General features: G+C 41.3%; 1 protein-coding gene across 4 annotated transcripts in view; it reads left to right on the top strand.

The window, feature by feature from the left end:
• The first annotated feature begins 2,595 nt into the window (after window positions 1–2,595).
• Window positions 2,596–22,785, top strand: part of LOC140480943 (zinc finger matrin-type protein 1-like) — a 111,828-nt gene continuing 91,638 nt past the window's right edge. For 2 of the 4 annotated variants that reach the window (XM_072576576.1, XM_072576565.1), the window contains exon 1: window positions 2,860–3,019. In XM_072576576.1, the coding sequence (XP_072432677.1) occupies window positions 2,881–3,019 (139 nt within the window). In that variant the 5' untranslated portion in view covers window positions 2,860–2,880. Of the gene's footprint in view, window positions 2,659–2,859; window positions 3,020–9,720; window positions 10,018–22,785 lie in introns of those variants that run through there. The other 2 variants (XM_072576578.1, XM_072576577.1) reach the window with 2 other exon arrangements.

The following is a 22,785-nucleotide window of genomic DNA, read 5'->3' as shown; positions in this document are numbered from 1 at the left end:
ATTTAATACATGCCGTGATGTCGAACAATTCTTCCGTCGCCTCCGCCTCCGAGCTTACTTTCACAATCAGGACTCCCGCCCACCTTCCGAGGACCCCTTCGCCCACCTCCAACACACTGCATCCACCTGGACACCATGCGCTGGCCTATTATCTGCCCTTGACCTCTACATTTCCAACTGCCGCCGGGACATTAACCGCCTCAACCTGTCTACCTCCCTCCCCCACTCCAACCTCTTACTCTCACAACGCGCAGTCCTCAAATCCCAACCTCACCATCAAGCCAGCAGATAAAGGGGGCGCAGTGGTAGTCCTGCGCACTGACCTCTACACCACTGAAGCCAAACGTCAACTCGAGGACACCTCTTCCTACTGCCCCGTTGACCATGACCCCACCCCCCCCCCCCAATCACCAAACCATCATCTCCCAGACCATACAGAACCTCATCACCTCAGGAGATCTCCCACCCACAGCTTCCAACCTCATAGTCTGGGAACCCCGCACTGCCCGGTTCTACCTCCTTCCCAAGATCCACAAGCCTCACCACCCTGGCCGACCCATTGTCTCAGCATGCTCCTGCCCCACTGAACTCATCTCTACCTACCTCGACACTGTCTTATCCCCCCAGTCCAGGAACTCCCCACATACGTTCGAGACACCACCCATGCCCTCCACCTCCTCCAAGACTTCCGTTTCTCCAGACGCCAACGCCTTATCTTCACCATGGATATCCAATCCCTCTACACCTCCATCCTCCACCACCAGGGCCTCCAAGCCCTCCGTTTTTTTCCTCTCCAGACGTCCCCAACAGTACGCTTCCACCAACACTCTCATTCGTTTGGCCGAACTGGTCCTCACCCTTAACAATTTCTCCTTTGAATCCTCCCACTTCCTCCAGACCAAAGGCGTAGCCATGGGCACATGTATGGGCCCCAGCTATGCCTGTCTCTTTGTTGGCTACATAGAGCAGTTGATCTTCCGTAATTACACCGGCACCACTCCCCAGCTCTTCCTCCGCTACATTGATGACTTCATTGGCGCCACCTTGTGCTCCCGCGAGGAGTTTGAGCAATTCATCAACTTCACAAGCACATTCCACCCTAACCTTAAATTTACCTGGACCATCTCTGACACATCCATCCCCTTCCTGGACCTCTCCATCTCCATTAATGACGACTGACTTGACACTGACATTTTTTACAAACCTACCGACTCCCACAGCTACCTCGATTACCCCTCTTCCCACGCTACCTCATGCAAAAATGCCATCCCGTATTCCCAATTCCTCCGCCTCCGCCGGATCTGTTCCCAGGAGGACCAGTTCCACCACAGAACACACCAGATGGCCTCCTTCTTTAGAGACCGCAATTTCCCTTCCCACGTGGTTAAAGATGCCCTCCAACGCATCTCGTCTACATCCGCACCTCCGCCCTCAGACCCCACCCCTCCAACCGTAACAAGGACAGAACGCCCCTGGTGCTCACCTTCCACCCTACCAACCTTCGCATAAATCAAATCATCCGCCGACATTTCCGCCACCTCCAAACAGACCCCACTACCAGGGATATATTCCCCTCCCCACCCCTTTCCGCCTTCCGCAAAGACCATTCCCTCCGCGACTACCTGGTCAGGTCCACGCCCCCAAACAACCCACCCTCCAATCCTGGCACTTTCTCCTGCCACCGCAGGAACTGTAAAACCTGCGCCCACACCTCCTCCCTCACCTCTATCCAAGGCCCTAAAGGAGCCTTCCACATCCATCAAAGTTTTACTTACACATCCACTAATATCATTTATTGTATCCGTTGCTCCCGATGCAGTCTCCTCTACATTGGGGAGACTGGGCGCCTCCTAGCAGAGTGCTTTAGGGAACATCTTCAGGACACCCGCACCAATCTACCACACCGCCCCGTGGCCCAACATTTCAACTCTCCCTCCCACTCTGCCGAGGACATGGAGGTCCTGGGCCTCCTTCACCGCCGCTCCCTCACCACCAGACGCCTGGAGGAAGAACGCCTCATCTTCCGCCTCGGAACACTTCAATCCCAGGGCATCAATGTGGACTTCAACAGTTTCCTCATTTCCCCTTCCCCCACCTCACCCTTGTTCTAAACTTCCAGCTCAGTACATACCAGACTTGTCCTACCTGCCTATCTTCTTTTCCACCTATCCACTCCACCCTTTCCTCCTTGACCTATCAACTTCATTCCCTCCCCCACTCACCCACTGTACTCTATGCTACTTTCTCCCCACCCCCACCCTCCTCTAGCTTATCTCTCCATGCTTCAGGCTCACTGCCTTTATTCCTGACAAAGGGCTTTTGCCCGAAACGTCGATTTCCAAGCTACTTGGATGCTGCCTGAACTGCTGTGCTCTTCCAGCACCACTAATCCAGAATCTGGTTTCCAGCATCTGCAGTCATTGTTTTTAACATAAATGCCTGAAACGTCGACTCTCTCGCTCCTCGGATGCTGCATGACCTGCTGTGCTTTTCCATTAACACACTTTTCGTCTGAAACCTGGTGCTGAGCTGCTCCTCCAAATCATTTTCGAAACCTAACATTTCTTTTCAGTGTTTGCTAAAGCAATGGGGAATCTCTAGTTGCAAATGGACTCGCGTCAAGACGCATGTGGGGACGGAGCAACAAGTGGATACACGGTCAGTGGGCGGGGTCATGCACGGGCTGTGGGCGGGGTGGAGGTCTGGGCGGGGCCAAGACCCGCCGTGGGACACAGTACGTACGGGGAGGGGGGGCGGAGCCATGGCCGGCCAGTGGGCGGGACTCAGCCCGGGCCGGGGGCGGAGCATTGTCCACACTGTGGGCGTGACACGGTCCGACGGTCTGCGCAGGCGCATTACTGCCGCTGGTCACTTGCCACCATGGAGATGAGCACCCCCATACCGCAGCTAGTGGAGAGTTTTAGAAAGCAAAGGGCCGACTATTCATGTAATAGTCTGGCAGGGGGTGACAGTAGTAATAACAGGGAGATTAATAGATCCGTGCAAACGAACCAAGAAGGTGAGTTCAGCTCCAACAGTCAGTGCAACCACAACAGAGAGAAAAAAAATAATTTAAAGGAGAAACTATAGCCGCTGAACAAACCTCGTGGTGAGGCGGAGCGGCCTAGTGTTTCTGTTCCTCTCCCCTGGAGCGAGGCCTCTGTTTGCAGCCTGTTGTCTCCCCGACTCTAAACTTGTTTGTTTCCCCGGGATTGTGGAGGGAATCGAGGTGATTAATTAAATAAATTTATCATTCTTGGCCCTGCCGATCCCAAATATATAAGCAATAATTTACAAACTTATTAAATTTTCCGTGGCCTGGGCAAAATCTGGATTTGTTAAACGAAAAAGAACTTTACTTTCTGACTCAAACCAGAAGGGTGGGCGAAGGACATGACAGAAAATTGTGAAATTCAGTTTTAATTTGAGAGATGAAATGTTTGAAGAATTGATAAAACAGTTTTATATACACGATGTGATTTTATATACACATCTTACTCTCTGGGGTTATTCTCAATTTGACATTTCATGAAAAATTAAAGTCACATCTTGAATTTTAAAAATGTGCTATGCTTAAAAAAATCGACCTCTGAATCTTGTATTGTATTTTTTATGGTCCTCAGAGAAAGAATGGCTAAATTGAGGCCACTTTTTTAACGGGACTATAAAAAACACTCTTCAAGATTAAAAGTTCTACCTATTATGAAAAGTGCTGTTTTATTAGCACAAGCTGTTGTAATAGTAATGTAAATTATTATATGGCAAAGCATTGTTTTATTATCTAGAAATATACATGTAAATGAACTTGTAGCTGGAATACATTTATAAAAAAGCATAAGCAATATTTCAGACATTTATACATTTTTATGAAGAATACCGTTTCTACATTCAAATCACTTCTGGTTTCTTTTCCTGTTCAGTGTCAGGAGTAAACTTTGAGGAGGGTGAAAATCTTAAGGTCTAATCTATCAATTCAACTAGATTCAAAAACAGAGCTGGCATGTAACATCCTTCAGTAACCTATCACTATTTCCTTTTGATGTCTTTCACTTCAGGATCTTTCATTTTACAGTCTTCACTAGGCTGGTTACATTTTAGTATTTGCCCGAAACATCGATTCTCCTGCTCCTTTGATGCTGCCTGACCTGCTGTGCTTTTCCCGCAACACATTTTTAAGCAATATATCCTTCCAGATGTGCAGCAATATGGTTAATTCTTAAGTGTCCTATGAAATGACAAGCCACTCAGTTTAAGGGCAATTCAGATGGGCAGCAAATGCTCGCCTTACAATCAGCACCCACATCTGATGAACAAAAAAGTAATCAGAATTGGATAAACATTTTAATTTTATGTTCCAATCAACTATGTTTCATAAAATATTATGAATGTTAACTAGTCCAAAGAGCCCTGGATGTCAATGGGCATACAGTGTCAGGGGTTTAAAAGAAAAGGTTATGATTGATACCTAGGGCTCAAGACAGTAAATGCCCTAAAGAGTATAGAAAGTGTAGGGGGTCACTTACAAAAGAAATTAGGAGAGAGAAGAGAGGACATGAAAAAACAATGGCAAGCATCTTTAAGGAAAATTCAAAGATGATTAAGGGCAAGAGAATAACTAGATAAAGAGTAGGGCCCATTCATGACTTAAAGTGTCAATCTGTTGGTGGAGCTACAAGATATAACTGAGGTTTTAAATGAGTACTTTGCATCTGTTTTCACATCGAGAAGGATAATGTCGATATAGAAATCAGGGAGGGGGGCTGTAATATACTTAAACAAATTGGTTCTGAGATATAGCAGGCATGCTTGTGGATAAAACCCCAGGCCCAAATGAAATGGCTACTATGGGAGGCAAGAGAGGAGATTTCAGGTGCATTGACATTGATTTTCAAAGATAAAAATCACACAACACTAGGTTATAGTCCAACAGGTTTACTTGGAAGTATTAGCTCTCAGAGTGCTGCTCCTTCATGAGGTAGCTGTGGAGGAGGATCATAACACACGGAAATCAATACAGTATCATGCAACTGAAACACTATATTGAACAAACCTAGATTGTTGTTAAGTCTCTCTCACAGGCTTATATTCTGTCACACTCACGTATACACTCTACCAAGCACGTGCAAACACACTCTCGCGCACTCGTACACTCACTCTCTCTGTCATGCCCGCACAAACACACACAAATCTATGGGGTGAATTTGCATTTGTACAATTGTATTTGCAGACACATTCTGTTTTGCTGTAAAAGCATACAGTCAGCAGGCAGTCAATCCATGTAACATATTATAAACTCTTATTTTGGAAATAGAACCAGTCTGACTCAAGATTGGGATACAAACAGACTTTAACCTCACACCTTTAATGCATTGTATGAGCTGAGATGTCACCTTCTTTTATAAAACGTTAAGTTATCTCCAGAATGCAATTTAAAAGAAGTTCTGGGATTTACACACTAATGAACCAAAACATGCAACCCATTTTAAAAGCTGAAAGACTTAACAGCAATCTAGGTATGTTCAATATATTGTTTCAGTTGCATGACAATATAGTCTTTTTGCTATAAAGTCTGTGTCTTATGATCCTGCTCACAGCCACCTGATGAAGGAGCAGCGCTCTGAAAGCTAGTGCTTTCAAGTAAACCTGTTGGACGATAACCTGGTGTTATGTGATTTTTAACTTTGTCCACCCCAGTCCAACACTGACCCCTCCACAACATTGATTTTCAATTCCTCTCTGGCCATAGGAAGATTGTCAGAAGAATGGAAGCAATACTGTTATTACTGATGAATACAGTTATTCAAGAAGGGTGGTAGGGCTAAAACAGGAAACTAGAGGGCAGTAAGTCTAATATCAGCAGTAGGGAGACTATTGGTAAAAGTTCTGAGAGATGGAATTGATGGTGCGACAAGGATTAATTATGCGCAGTCACCATAACTTTGTCAAGGAAACATCATGTGTAATGAATATGATTGAATTTTTCAAGTAGATGACTAGTTTGTGCAGTCTGTGTGGACTTCTGTAGGACTTTTGACAAGATCTCACATGGCAGACTGGTTCAGAGCCCAGGAGATCCAAAGCATTTGGCAAATTAGTTCAGTGACAAGGGTATGTTTATGACTTGAAGCTTGTGTCCAGTGACATATCACAGGGTTCCCTTGCTGCCTGTAGTGTACATTAATGATCTAGTTGTGATTTTGGGAGTGCAGTCAGTAATTCACAGAAGACATGAAAATTGTGGTGTAACTAACGAGGAGTTACACTTTGACTATAGAAAGATATACACAGGCTGAACAGTACAAATGGAACTTAATCCATTTTGGGAAGTCTAACAAAGTAAGGTTGTACATGTTGGACAGAGGTTCAGAGAGGCCTTGGTACACATGCCCATGAATCCTTGAAAGCAACAGGATAGGTAGATAAGAGTTAAGGAGATATGGAATACTTGCCTTTGTCAGCAAAGACATTGAGTACATGAGTGAGGGGAAAAAGAAGCATTGGTCTCTTTCCATACTGTAGAAATTCTTTCAGCCCATCAAGTGTGCACCGATCCTCCAAAGAGATCTCATCCAGATCCCCACCCCATCGCCGTAACCCTACATTCCAGCATGGCTAACTATCTTGGACGTGGGAGGAAACCACGTTACAAAATAGAAACAAGGACATCATGCAGACTCCACACGATCAGTCACTCTAGGCTGGAATTAAACCCGGGTTCCGAGTGCTGTGAGGCAGCAGTGCTAACCACTGATCCACTGTGGTGCAAGTTTATGATGAAGCTGTATATCATATCAGTTAAGTCACACCTTAGGGAGGATGTGATATCAGTAGAGATAGTATGCAGGAGTTTCACCAGGATGTTACCTGGACCAGAGTATTCAGATATGCTAAGAGACTAGATAGAGTGGGGTTGTTTTTCTTAGAGCAGACAAGGCTATGGGATTGAGATATACAAAGTTATGATGGGTGTAGCAAGGCCAGTAATCAGGGTCTCAATTTTAAAGTAAGGAGCAGGTAGTTTAGAAGGGATTTGAAGTAAATGTTTTTCACAGAGGGTGAACTTGAACTCACTGTCTAAAAGGGTGGTAATGACAGGAACCCTCAAGACATTTAAGAAGTTAGAAGAGCTATTGAAATGTCATAGAATACAAGGGTAATGGCTAAGTGCTGCAAAATAGGACAAAAATAGATCAATACTTGAGGATAGGTGCAGACATAAAGGGATGAAGGATCTTTTTCTTTGCTGCAAAGAACTCTGTGACTCTGCTTTCACAAGGATTTGAGAAGAATGAAAATATTAACTTTTATCATTTCAAGTTAACTTTAAACATTTATCTAATTCTTTGGAAGCTAAGATAAGGATCTTGATATGAGGGGGATGAGCTTCACTGTCATTCTACTGCTTAATATTTTACAAATTTAGGTGACTGAATGCAAAATTCATAATTTTTACCTTTACACATTTATACTTTGTGTATCCAGTTTGATGGACTTACTTTTGAGTAGGGTACAGTTATGAGTTCTCCACCCGAATATGTATTGTTTTAAAATAGCTCTGTACAAAATAGCTTTGTATATTTTTAAAATTCATTTGTGGGACATGGGTTTCACTTTACCTGTCCCAAGATGCACTTGAGAAGCTGGTCTTGAGCTGCCTTCTTGAACTGCTGTTTAAAAACAACCATGAAGTACAGATGAAAGATGGTGTTTGACAGGTCCTTTCAATATTGTCATCAGTGGTTGATGTAATTGCACATTTGAGCCGTAATATTATAATATACATTATTTTAAGCACACCTCATGCTTTCTTCTTATTTCATAATAATGGCAGAGAATACAATGGACACAATTGGGAAGAAAGGAAAACATTAGAGAAAAGATTAGCGAACTGAGGGCACAATCAGTTGTTTTAAAAATAGAATTATGCTATGTCATTGGATCGGTAAGCGAGGGAGTAATCTAGTGAATGTAAGTTTGTTGAACCTTATCGCAATTTGATCATTCAAATTTATTGTGTAAACACACAACTAGAAATAAAAAACTAATATTAGTAAAAGAGACTGTGAAGCTGTCAGATTGTTGGAAATGCCTGACTGGATCATTAATGTCCATTAGTGAAGAATAATGGCCAGCCTGGCCTGGATCTGTGACTGCCATCCTCCACCAATATGGTTCAAGAAGAAAACTACTGCCACTCTGAGGGCAACTAGGAAGGAGTAATAAGTACTGACTGTGCCAGCAATGTCTATATTCTGTTAATTAATTGTCTTCAAAGTAGAGAGCAACTAGGCAAAACAGATGACACTGGAGGGCAGTATTAGGGCATTGACTGAAGAAAAACATCCACCAGTTGTGGAATGGAGAGTATATGCAGAAATGTAATGCATAGACGGTGGGCCAGGCTAGGGGAATTTGAAAGCATTGGCTTTTTCTTCAGCAAAGTCATCCTTGACTGGTGCTGAGTAAGAGCAAAGCTTTTCACCTTTCACCCATCAAGACAAACACAGGAATGCCAGATTTCAAATAAACTCAACAAACTGCAGGAGAAAGGAGGCTGATTTGGTTGGTAGGTTGACTGGCTGAGGCATTGCCATAGAAAAGGTGATAGCCCAGAGCACTCGGCCAATACAAAAAAGATGCAAAATTTTACCATAGACCTGACCATCAGTTCAAATTCTGTCTACCATGTAATTTTGAAAAAAATTATCTATTTTTCTAATCGATCTATTCAGCGAAGTTATTACACACTTGGTTTGCAAGCGGGAACTGAACCTGGGCCTCCCTGAGGACTCAATCTCTGAGCCCATCCTACCAAACAATTGAGCAAAATCGTGTATTAATTTCAGGTAGGATTCCAGGCGTATTGGACATACATTTTTCCAGTTGGCATAGCTAATTGAATCAAATAGCATTATCCTTTAATAGTTTGTGATAGAATACAAGCCATATTGTACCAGCCTGCATCTGAAACACCCAGAGCAAAATGTCGAGTGTTAGATGTGATTGCATGATTGGGCAGCATGGAACAATGCTGAAACACCCTGAGTGTGCTCGTAGCTAGACAAATAAACAATTTAAAATAATCATCTTAGTTGATAAAGTTCATTTATGTGTGCTGTATGCAACATTCATATGGGCACAGTGATCTAATTTCTGGAAGCAAAAGGAACAGGAGACAATCGCATAGTGGTAATGTAGGACTAATAAAATAGAACCCCAAGCTAATATTCTGGGTACGTGAGTTAAAATTCAACCAGAACTCCTGAAATTTGTGTTTAATAGAAAAAATCTGGAATGGAAAGCTGGCCAAATGATGACCATTTAACCTTGGTCGATTATTGTAAAAAGTCCACCTGATTCACTAATGATTTGTCGGGATGCAATTCTGTCATTCTTACCTGGTCTGGCCTAAGTTTGACTTCAGATTCTCAGTAACGTGGTTGACTATCAGGGAGAGATGGGCAATAAATGCTGACTTAGCCAGTGACAACTCACATCTCATCAACAAATTTTAAAAGTCCTGCACTTATTTTGAATTACCTGGGCACCAAGGGAGCCTATAGTTCTCTGTTCCTGCACCATAATTTGATGCGATTGTTTGAAGTTTGAATGTGGGAAGTATACAAATGGGGCAGTCTCCATCTGAACTGTGCTGGGACCAGTGTGCTTATCAACCACATAACTCAAAAAAAAAGTTAACTCTCTGCTTTCTTTCCACAGTGTGGAAACAGGCCCTTCAGCCCAACAAGTCCACACCAACCCTCCGAAGAGCAACCCACCCAGATCCATTCCCCAACATTTACCCCTGACTAATGCATCTAACACTGTGGGCAATTTAGCATGGCCAATTCACCTGACCTGAACATTTTTGGACTGTGGGAGGAAACCCACGCAGACACGGGGAGAATGTGCAAACTCCACACAGAAGTAGAGAGGATTTTAAACTGAACAGTGGGGGTAAGAGATCATCTTTAGGAAGAAGTGGTAGAACAAGCAGAGTCAAAACTAAAGACAAAGGTATGTTACAGAAAATGATAAACCATGACAGGGAAGTGTGGAGATTATAAACCTAAGTGTCAGAGTTGTACAGCATGAAAACAGACCCTTCAAACGAATTGTTGATGCAGATCAGGTATTTGAATTAAATCTAGTTCCATTTGCCAGCATTTGAACCATGTCCCTCTAAACCCATCTATTCATGTGTCCATCTAGATGCTTTTTAACTGTTGTAATTGTACCAGCCTCCACCACTTCCTGTGGCAGCTCATTCCCCAAACACACCACCCTCTGAGTGAAAAAATTGTCCCATAGGTCCCTTTTATATCTTTCCCCTCTCACCTTAAACTTATGCTCTGTAGTTTTGGACTCCCCTACCCTGTGAAAAAGACTCTGGCTATTTACTCTATCCAAGCACTTCATGATTTTATAAACTTCTATATCAACCTCTATAATGTCACCCCTCAGTCTTCAATGCTCCAGGGAAAATAGCCAGTTAACAGATAAGAGTAAAATTTACAAAGAGAGTAAAAAGATAAAGCTAAATGTTCTGCATCTGAATGTAAGTAGCTTTGGAAATATAACTGATAAACTGAGAGTGCAAACAGAACAGAATCAGTATGATCATGTAGCCATTACAGAGACATGGCTACAGGATGACATGGTTAGGGACCTGAAACTTGAAGGGCATGGACATTTAGGAAGGACAGGAAAAGATGGTGTGGTGGCTCTATTAGTTACGATGGTTTCAGCACAAAGAGATCGATGAATTAAGTTCAGGAAGCCAGGTGCGGAAATAGTTTGTGTAAAAATGAAAGATTATAAAGGCAAGGTGTCACTTGTGGGATTGGTGTACAGGCCCTTAAATTTTGTGGATAATAAAAACCTACGTATATTTGTTGCTTCTGACAACAGCAAAAATTCAAATTTTAAATCCTCATACAGGGCCTTAAATTCTAAACATGTAGTAGAATGGAGCATACAGTAAGAATAATGAGAGCTTATTAGAAAGACACAGTGATAATCATGGGAGATTTTAATCTACATGTCGACTGGCAATGTCATTAAGCAAAAAGTGATAAAGTTTGGCCCTGGAAAAACACAGCAGGTCAGGCAGTATCTGAAGAGCAAGAGAGTCGATCTTTCAGGCATAACCCTTTCTCAGGGTCCTGACCTGCTGTGCTTTTTCCAGTGCCACACTTTATCGACTCTGACTTTTCCAGCATCTGCAGTCTTCACTATCTCAAAGTCATGAAGCAAAGATTGTTTAGATGAGTTCGTAAATATTTTAGTAATTGTTTCTTAGAACCATATGTTCTGGAGCTGACCAAAGAGCAAACTGTACTAAACCTGGTATTGTTCAGTGAGATATGATGAATTATCCCAAAATGAAGCCCCTAAGTTGCATTGACCCTGTGGGTGGAACAGTGGCTCAGTGGTCAGCACTGCTGCCTCACAGCACCAGGGTCCCAGGTTCGATTCCAGCCTCAGGTAACTGTCTGTGTGGAGTTTGCACGTTCTTCCTGTGTCTGCGTGGGTTTCCTCCGGGTGCTCCGGTTTCCTCCCACAGTCCAAAGATGTGCAGGTCAGGTGAATTGGCCATGCTAAATTGCCCATAGTGTTAGGTGCATTAGTCAGAGGGAAATGGATCTGGGTGGGTTACTCTTCGGAGGGTTGGTATGGACTTGTTGGGCCGAAGGGCCTGTTTCCACAGTGTAGGGAATCTATTCTAATCTAATATGATTGGATTTTGTTTTCAGTGTGAGGGAGTGAGGAGCAAGTACAAGACAATTTTTAAAAAATCAAATAATCAGAATACATGCATGAAATTGATTCTGGCTAAAGTGAATTAGCAAATGGACAGAAAGGACAGAGATGCACTAGCAAACACGAGAAAGGATTATTTACTGAGTACAGAGGACAGATACATTCCAATGAGTAATAAAAATTCCAAAGGTTGGACCCATGCCTATGGTTAACTCAATGTTAGTTGTACTATGAAGCTAAAAAAATGCATATACAGAAATTGCTGGAGAAACTCAACAGGTCTGGCAGCATATGTGCAGGGAAAGGGGAATGAATGAAAGGAGAATGACCCTTTATAACTATTAATATCTAGGAAAAGGTGCTACATATGCTGCTGACAGGGGACTGGGGATGCGGAGTAAGCAAATAGGTGGAGAGGGAGCCCAGAAAGAGAGAGAAAGACCGTTAGGCTGACAGGGATGGATAGTGGTAAGCCAGGGAGAAAGAAAAACTTGTAATGGGGGCCATAAGGAGGCGAAAATGGATTAGCTGTGCTGAAAGCAGCCCATTCATGACTGGGCCAGGCGAAAGAAGGTGTTCAGATTCTAAAATGACTAAACTGGATATAAAATGGTACATATGCTGAAATCAGGGAGGGCAAAGATGAAATGATAGGTGGAAATTGGATTCAATATCAAGTTCAATAATTTTAGGTCCTGAACACCATCTTCCATGTTCTCTACTCACTTCCACGCCCCAGTCCCTGTCATCACATTGGCTGCTTTCATCACATCCAATCCATTTTCACCCACTAATGGTCCCCATTAGCATCTTTCCTTTCTCCCTAGTTCACCATTATCCAGCCCTTTGTCTGCCAGCTATAGTTCTCTTTCTCTGGGCTCCATCTCCACATAGCATTCACTCCTTCTCCTTCCCACACACCCCCTGTCTTCAACGTATATACCACCTTTTCCAAGCTATAAACAGTTCTGAAGAAGAGTTACTTGATCCAAAACATTGACTGTACTTTCTGACAACATGTGCTACCAAACCTGCTGAGTTTCTCAAGCAATTTCTATTTTTGTTTTGGATTTCCAGTATCTGCAGTTCTGTGTTGTTTGTTTAGAAGCAGCATATAATTACCCCAAAGCCAACATGAGAGAGAATACGAGACAAAGCTAGCCAGTACCGAACTATACTGGTGTTCAGTAAAGAAGAAAAGAAATGACATTGTGAGGGTTGATCATACAGAAAGTGAGATTGGAGAGTTAATAATGGAAGATACAAAAATTGCAAATTAACTGAATAGCTAATTTGCATCAGACTTTGCTATAGAGGAAACAAATACAAATTGCTGGAAAATGTCAGCAGGTCTGGGAGCATCTGTGAAGTGAAATTAGAGTTAATGTTTTGGGGCTGGAAACCCTCACTATAGAGGGCATTATAGAGAACTATAGAGAATACCCCAGAAGTTTGGATAAATCGGGAAATGGAAGGGAATGAGTAACTTGAGAGGAGGATCACATTTACCAGAAAAAAAAGGTAGAATAAATTGTTGGAGCTGCAGGCTGGCAGGTGACCACATCATAAGAGACTTAATCCTAGGGCTTTAAAAGAAATGACTAATGAGATGATTGGTTTTAATTTACCAAAACCCCCTTGTACTGAGGATGGTCCAGTGAGACTGGAAGATGGTAAAATAGCACCTTTATTCAAAAAGAAGGGAGACAGAAGGCAGGAAACAGCAGACCATTTAGCATAGTATTTATCATCTGGAAAATGTTTGAAGTTATTATTAAAAACTTATAACTTCGATAAGTTCAAGATAATCAGGGCATGTCAACGTTGTTTTGTGAAAGAGAAATCATGTTTGGAGTTCATTGAGGAGGTAACCTGTGCTGTGGATAAGTAGATATACTGTATTTAGATTTCCAAAAGGCATTTGAAAAGATGCCATGTCAAAAAGAGAAGTTCAGAGACGATTTACCAAACAAATACATGAATGAACAGGTTTTCATATGAAGTAAAGTTGGACATGATTGGCTTCTATCTGCTGGATTTTATAAGGACAAGAGGCAACTTGATTGCAACATACAAGGTTCTTGAGGGGTCTTGACAGGGTACATATGAATTCCTTTAAATGTAAAATTTAGAACTGTGGGTCACTGATTAAAGATTAGGGACCACCCCTTTCAAACAGAGGAATAAGGAAAAAGAAGTCTCACAAGATCATGAGTCTTTGTTCTTGAAATCTGTTCTGGAAATTGTGGTAATAGCAGCATCCTTGAATAGTTATTTGGCAGAGGTATTCTTATTAAGCAAGGGAATGAAAGACTAGCGTGGTGATTGAATGGTGGAATAGGTTGCAGGAGCTGAATAGCCTGTATCTTCTCCTGATTCTTATATGGGCATGTTGGCATTCCTGCATTTGTCCTGAAGAGACAAGACAAAAATTCTCTTTTCAGTGATATTCAAATTCTAAGTAAATATTGTCCTTGTATAAAAGTATTATACAGAAATGTATGTATAAGCCAAGTAGTTGACCTGCATACTAGTCTATGATAGTCAATAGTATACTATGTGAAGCAGCTTTTCAGAGTATTTCCTTATTCTAGATTATTGTAATATGTTTTGCCATCATTGAATCTCAGAATAAAGAGATGCCCATTTAAGTCAAACACGGCACTTCTCTCAGAGGGTTGTGAATCCATGGAATTTTTTACCACAGAGGGCTGTTAGGCTGGGTCATTATGTATGTTCAAGACTAAGATAGACTTTTGATCAATCAGGAAATTGAGGGTAATGGGACAAAGCAGGAAAGTGGAGATCAGCCATGATTTCATTGAACGGCAGAACAGAATCAATGGGCTGAAAGGTCTACTTCTGCTATTATGGTCTATTGAGAATGATGCAAAGGAGGTTGCACAATTACTTTTTAGAATTTTTAATTACTTGAAAGGTGTTGATCCCATAAACAGTTTATAAAAGTCTCTTTCTGATAACAGTAACAATAAAATCTAGACTACACAAAGGAGGAATGAGAATTTTTAAAAATAACCACAGTAAATAACGGATTTTACATGGTAAATGGAAAAATGAACAACTGAAGTATATGCAAAGGTAGGGAATGGAATCAAGTTACTAATTATTTTAAGCACAGGCCTATTGGGCCAGTGACTCTTTCTTGTTATGTTCTGTAAAACCCAGATTAGATTACTTACAGTGTGGAAACAGGCCCTTCGGCCCAACAAGTCCACACCGACCCTCTGAAGAGCAACCCACCCAAACCCGTTCTCCTACATTTACCCCTTCCCCTAACACTACAGGAAATTTAGCATGGCCAATTCACCTAACCTGCACATTTTTGGACCATGGGAGGAAACCGGAGCACCCAGAGGAAACCCACGCAAACACAGGGAGATTGTGCAAAACTCCACACACACAGTTGCCTGAGGTGTGAATTGAACCCGGGTCTCTGGCGCTGTGAGGCAGCAGTGCTAACCACTGTGCCACCCGAAAATTGTGACCCAGAACTTCTGATATTTAAGTTAATTTGAGTACATTAAAGGTTCATGTTATTTTTCTAATCTCAGCAAAATGGGTATTGAAAGTGCCTCCTCAATGAATGGCTAAGTAGCTGACAACTTAACATGCCATGCAACACAATCACTTAACTTTAAGAGTCTGAGGCTAAGTACAGATTCTTTCTTGCTGAAATGCTTGTGCAGTGAGTGAGACTAATTACAGAGTTTGTTAGTATACACTCATTGGTCCTTCCATTATACTAGGTTACTCAAAAACTACATGTCCCTCAGTATCTTGCAGCATTATCTTTGCATCAGAATTGTATACACAGTTGTATAGCAGTATTTTACTTGGATTTGTGTGAAGGATCAAAGTATAACTATTAGTATCTGTGGTTGCTGTTAAATGCTGGAAATATATTTTGGGGTTTTGTGTTATAGAATCATAGAATCAAAAAGTAGAAAATATAGAAATGATAAGCAGAAATATGAGAAAGTCGATCAAAAATGAAGAAACACCGTAGAGAGAAGAAATTAAAAAGATAAATCATGTACAACTATGTCTGAATACCATTTTTATCTGTTTGAAGATCTGAGACCAGATTGTAAAATTTAAAACCTGTTTGGTCAGTGGAATATATCACATACGTTTCTCCATTATGGCAAATTGATGTATTGTTAACTAAAAAAGAATTGCTTTATGCATATCTGCAAACATAAATCATGATTTGTTTTCATCACACCAATGTTTATATTGCAGTCAAATTTGCATCAGCTTTTAAAATTTGTCAATTGTAATGTGCGAGCTGCTCTAGCAGAAAAAAGAAAGGCACTGGAATCAGAATACTTGCGATCTTATAAGTGGCATTACCGAGTAGCATAAAGAAACAAAGACAGACATCTACAATGTAGAGAGAATCTCTGTACCCCAGAAAATCATACAGTCAGAACGCAACCCCTTGAATCACTTCAATTACACTTAAAAAAACACGTTGTGACCCTTGTCTCAAAAGTAACTAAATTAAGTGACTTCACCCAGAATTTACTTAATATTAATACTGGCTTTAGCTTAACATGTTATACATATTCTGATCAACCAAGATATCACGTGGTTTAGTGCAACATCCACTCTTGTTTCTGCAAAGGTAGTACACTGGCAAATGTTAACCATAAGCAAACTTATTTTCCACATCATACAGTAAAAACCCAACCACTTTAGCTATTTGGGGCAGCATGAAGTACCTTAATTGATTTCGGAGTCAGTCAAATGAATGTTCAAGGTTTGTGTAAAGATTAGTAGCTCAGGTGCTGGCTGTCATAGTTGTAGGTATGTTCACTGAGCTGAGAAATTGATTTGCAGACATTTCGTCCCCTGTCTAGGTGTCATCTTCAGTGCTTTGGAACCTCCTATGAAGCGCTGCTGTACTGTCTTTTCTGGAATTTATTTGGTTCCGTTCCTGCTACTTCCTTGTCAATTCCAGTTGTTTGTTTTAGTGACTGATATATTAGGTCGAGGACTATGTGCTTGTTGATGGAGTCTGTGGATGAGTGCCATGCTTCTGGAAATTCTCTGGCTGTCCTCTGTGTAGCTTGTCCGATGATCATTGTGCTATTCCAGTCGAATTTGTGGTCCTTGTCACCTGTGTGTATGGTTACTAGGGACAGCTGGTCATGGCATTTAGTGACTAGCTGGTGTTTCTGGTTGCAAATTGCTAGTTGTCTGCCTGCTTGTCCTATATAGTGTTTCATGCTGTCTTTGCATGGAATCTTGTAAATTACATTTGTTTTGCACATGATGGGTATAGGGTCTTTTGTCCTGGTGAGTCGTTGTCTGAGCATGGGCTGTCAGTTCATGGGCTGTCATGAATCCCAGTGGACGGAGAAGCCTGGCAGTCAGTTTCAAGACATTTTTTATGTAAGGTAGTGAGTGTTGCTAGTGAGTTAGGTTGTGGCATGCCCTCATTGCTTTGTTTGTTTGTTAGGCATCTGCAGATGAAGTTGCAGAGATATCCGTTTTTGGTGAAAACTCTGTAGAGGTGTTCTTTTCTCCATAGGTCTAAAGTGCTGCAGGGTGTTGTAGCCCTTTAGAACAGGATCTTAATGCACCTTCTCTTGTATGTGTTCAGGTGGTTACTGTTGTAGTATCGGTGTGGTTTTCCTGTACACTTTCGGGTTGCATTCATCGTTCTGTGTTTTTTCTACATTACATCCAGCATGAAACACTATATAGGACAAACAGGCAGACAACTAGTAGTCCGCATCCACGAACACCAACTAGTCACTAAATGCCACGACCAGCTGTTCCTAGTAGCCACACACACAGATGACAAGGGCCACAAATTCGACTGGGACAACACAATGATCATAGGACAAGCCAAACAGAGGACAGCCAGAGAATTTCCAGAAGCATGGCATTCATCCACAGACTCCATCAACAAGCGCATAGACCTAGACCCAATATACCGGTCACTACAACAAACAACCGGAAGTAGCAGAAATGGAACCAAATAATTTCCAGAAGACACGGTACAGCAGTGCTTCACAGGAGGCTCCAAAGCACTGAAGATGTCACCTTGACAGGGGACGAAACGTCTGCAAGTCAACTTCCCAGTTCAGCAAACACACCCACAGCTACGGCAAATGCATGTGCCCTGTAACTGGGAAGTTACTGTTGGGAGTTTCAGTCTGCTGCTGGAAACTTACAAGCACTTCCAAATCTGCAAATTTCTCTACCCAGGCAGCATCAAATGCCAATTATCCTGAGCCTGTGTTTACTTAACTTTTTCTGGCCTTCAATGGTCATAGTGGAATAGTATATTGTGCATTCACTAGTGTGACATTGCTGCCGTTATCAAGCAACTTATTAGCTTACTTGAGCTATCATCACAGAAGATCCATCATATATAAGTTTTGATGTTAGAATTTAGGATCAATGTGGAAAAAACTTGTATTGACGTAGCACCGTTCAGCACCTTAGGATGTCCTAAGGCACTTCACAGCTAATTTATGAACAAATGATTGCAGATTCTGGAATCTGAACTGAAAATAACAAATGCTGGAAATGACAGTGGGTCAGACATTATTATCCACGGAGAGAGAGCAAGTTAATGTTTTGAGTCCAGATGACTCTTCATCTGTGTGTGCAGGGGGACAGCATTTAGGCTATTTGGGGGGGTGTGGGGGTGAAGGAGGAGAGAGAGCATTCACTTATTACTTTTGACTTGTCACTTTAGAAAACACATCAGCCAATTTGCACACAGCTATCTCCCAAAAGCTGCAATATGATAACGAGCAGAAGCTATTATTCTAATGTTGATCCAGAAATAAATATTCATCAGGACATCCAGGATAATTCTCCTCCCTTTCTTTAAAAATGTGCAGTGAGATCTGTTATGTCGGCATAAAATTGTAATGTCTTAGTTAACATCTCATTCAAAAGAGGTCATATCCTGTACTGCAGCACTCCCTGGATGCTGCAGTCGGGTCTGAGCTAATTTTGTTAAATTGTACTCAAATTTATGAAGTTGTAAAGAACCCCATCATTCTGACTGAGGCAAGAATGCATCTGACTAAGCTATGGCTGACATGACAGCTCACAGAATCCATATTTACTATTATCTGTAATTGTCTTAGTTTTGTGGAGTCAGTATAATGGCTTTTATTTAACAAGTTTATAAGTTGTTTTCTGAACATGTTAACTCACCTGTTAGCCTGGCTCAGTGGCAGTGTTCACAATCTGAGATAGAAGGTTGATTACTCAGGTAAACACAGAAGATCCTATGGCATCTTTTCAGTGAAGAGCCAGGAGTTTTAATAATACGTCCATATAAAATCCTCAATTGCCTCATCAAAAAATATGATTTGCTATTTGACATAATATGTTTGGGGTACATTAATTTGTGGAAATATTTGGCTGCAATGTTTGTCATTATATGCATAATGATTATGCATCAAAAGTAAATACATTGCTAAGAATGACATATCAATTTTTTTCTTTATGTGAACTTCCTTTGTAAGTCTAATCAAAATGTTGTGTAATTATTAGAAAATTTAGATTTTCAGCTAGAAGTCCAATGTGTGAAAACTGGAATTACATAACCAGATACAAATGAAAAATTAACCCTCCATTTACAAAAAATATATTATGTTGTTGTCACTTTTGGACTTAATTTAAAATTAGACCATAGGATGAGAAGCAGAATTAGGTCACTCGGCTTTGCCATTCAGTCATGGGTGAAATGTTTCTCCGCTCCGTTCTTCTGCCTTCTCCTATAAACTTTATCCCCTTACTAATCAAGAACTTATTGAGTCCTGTCTTAAATGCACTCAATGGCTTGGTCTGCAATACCTCCTGTTCTCATTCCTGTGCAATGAATTCACAGATTCACCATCCTCTGGCTGAAGAAATTCCCCTCGTGTTAGTACTAAAGGGTTGTCCCTTCACTCTGAGGCTTTGCCATTTGCATCCTAGTCTGTCCTACTAGTGGAAGCATCTTCTCCAAATCCACTCTATCCAGGCCTCTCAAAATTCTGTAAGTATCAATGAGGATCCCCTTCATCCATTGAAACTCCCCTTAAGTACAGACCCAGAGTCCTCAACCACTCTTCATTCAAAAAGCCTTTCATACCCAGGATCATTCTTGTAATACTCCTCTGGATCCCCTCCAGTGGCCAGCGCATCCTTTCTTAGATACGGCGCTCATACAATTCCAAATGCAATCTGACCAGGACCTTTTACAATCTCAGCAGTACATTCCTGCTCTTGTATTCTAGCCCTCTTCAAATTAATGCTAACGTTGCATTTGCCTTCTTAACTACCAACTGAACCTGCATGTTAATTTTAAAGCAATCCTGAACTAGGACTCCAAAGTTCTTTCGTGCTTCAGATTTCCCCATTTGGAAAACAGTCTGCACCTCTATTTTTCCTGCCAAAATACATAACCTCACACTTCTCCATATCGTATTTCACCTACCTTTCTTTAACCAATCTCCTAGCCTGTCCCAGACCTTTTGCAACCTCCTTGCTACCTCAACTCCACCTATCTTTGTGTCATCTGCAAACTTGGCAACAGGTCAGTCCCATCATGAACCCCAGTAGAAGTCCACTAGTCATTGGCTGTCATCCTGAAAAAGACCCTTTTTTACTGACTCTCTGCCTTCTGCCAGTCAACCAATCCTCTATTCTTGCCCTTAACACCATGTGCTGCTATCTTATTTAGCAGCCTTCTGTGCTGCACCTTGTCAAAAACCTTCTGTAAATCCAAATGGATCACGTGCACTGGCTCCCCTTTGTCTAACTTGCTTGTTAGCTCCTCAAAGAATTCTACCAGATTTGTCAGGGTATGACCCGCGATGAAGTTGCGCTGACTCAGCCCTATTTTAGCCCCACTTTCTTCGCTCACAAGGCAGGGAACCTTTTGAATTTTGTACCCCAAAGGACTGTGATGGCTCAGTCATTAAATATGTTCAAAACTGAGATTGATTAATTTCTATGTATTAACCACATCAGCAGAAAAAGGGATAGTGCAGGAAAATGGTTTTGAATCATATATCCAAACAAGTTATTTGGTAAATTGGGGAATACAATTTATAGTCGCACAATGTAATAGAATGGGGTGTTGGGTAACAAATAATATTTCTTGTGAATAACTATATTAATGCAAGCTGAAACTTCAGAACAAAGAGACAGTGTTTCCTTTCTGTTCTTTCATGGAATGGGGACAACACTGACACGTCCAGCATTTGTTGCTCATCCCTTATTGACCTGGAACTGAAAGAATGTTCAGCAATTTCAGAGGGTAATGCTGTGGTTCAAAGTCACATGTAGGACCAGGTAAGCATGGCAGATTTGCTCTCCCAAAGGACATTAATGAACCAGATGGATTTTTATCATAGTTGATATATTCATATTTGTTCATTTGAATTCCATCACAGCATGAGCCTGAGGCTCTGGATTACAAGTTCAATGATATTATCACTCCTAATATGAAGCCAGTGAATTGAGCAACCTCCAGTATGAGAATTTACCATTCGAAAGGAAAGCAAATTTTCCTTTTTACAAGACAAAACCATGACTTGGTATTCATGATTTGGAAGTGCAGGGTTGGACCAGAGTGTACAAAGTTAAAAATCACACAACACCAGGTTACAGTCCAACAGGTTTATTAATGCTTCCAAATAAACCTGTTGGACTGTAGCCTAGTGTTATGTGATTTTTAACTTTATGACTTGATATATTTGACATCCAGCAATTGAGATTGTATTTGCTTGAGGCATTTCATTGAAAAAAAGGTGCTTTCTTTTAAACATGTAATGCTTTTAGGAAAAAAAATGTAGTTTCTTCACTGCATCAAGATACCAAGTCTTTTGAGGATTGGAGAATAGCCAATGTTGTTCATTTGGTCAAGAAGAGCAACATGGGAAATTACAGGCTGGTGAGCTTTATGTCAGTGGTAGGAATATTAATTTGCTTATATTTTGAGAAATATGGACTTATTAGCGATAGGCAGCAAGGGTTTGTGTGGGGAAGGTCACGTCTCACACACTTGATTAAGTCTTTCAAGGAATAACGTAGGTGGCCTAATTAGTAAGTTTGCAATAACAATAACTTGCAATAAGTTGGGGGTGCTGCTGATAGTAAGGAGATTGCGGAGGGTACACCAGGATGTAGATACCCTGAAGACTTGAGTGGAGAAATGGCAGATGCCAGGCAAATGCAAGGTGGTGCATTTGGGAAATCTAATGCAGGAGGGTAGTATACAATAAATAGCAGAACCTTTAATAGCATTAACTTAGAGGTATATAGGCGCATAGGTTCCCTAAAAGTGGCAACAAAGTGATTAAGTGGTCAAGAAGGCAAATCGCCTGCTTGCCTTCATCAGTCGGGAATTAGAGTATAAAAACTGACAAGTCGTGTTGCAGCTGTATAGAACTTTAGTTAGGCCATGTTTAGAATACAGTGTACGGTTTTGGATGCCACACTAAGAGAACAATGAGCAGGCTTTGGGGAGGGTACAGAAACAGCTTATCAGGATGTTGCCTAGTTTGGAGGGTATTAGCTATGAGCAAGAGATTGAACAAACTTGCATGACAGGGGGATGAGGGGTGACCTGAAAGAAGTTTACAAAATTGAGAGGCATGTACAGTCAGTCTTTTTTCCCAGATTGGAATGTCAATTACTAGGAGACATAGGTTTAAGGTAAAAGGGAGTAAGTTTAAAGGAGATGTGAGAGGCAAATGTTTTTACACAGGGGTTTGTAAGTGCCTGGAATGCACTGGGCCGTAGGGCATGTTCCTCTGCTGTACTGTTCTTTGTTCTTAACTTGCTGGAAATACTCATATAGTATCCCTGCAGAGAGAAAAACAATAAATGTTTCAAGTTTGTGATTATTCATGTGTCAACTCTGTTTCTTAATCCTGAAACATTCTGTTGTATTTCAATATTTTGAATTTTATTCAGCAACCACAATATTTTGCATTTTCTAACTAGTTTGCTGATTCCAGTGACTTTGTGCTTGTA

Source organism: Chiloscyllium punctatum, chromosome 1 (assembly GCF_047496795.1).
Source record: "Chiloscyllium punctatum isolate Juve2018m chromosome 1, sChiPun1.3, whole genome shotgun sequence".
NCBI classification, from domain to species: domain Eukaryota; kingdom Metazoa; phylum Chordata; class Chondrichthyes; order Orectolobiformes; family Hemiscylliidae; genus Chiloscyllium; species Chiloscyllium punctatum.
Note: the sequence above shows the minus strand (reverse complement) of the source record. Positions and strands in the feature narration are given on the sequence as shown.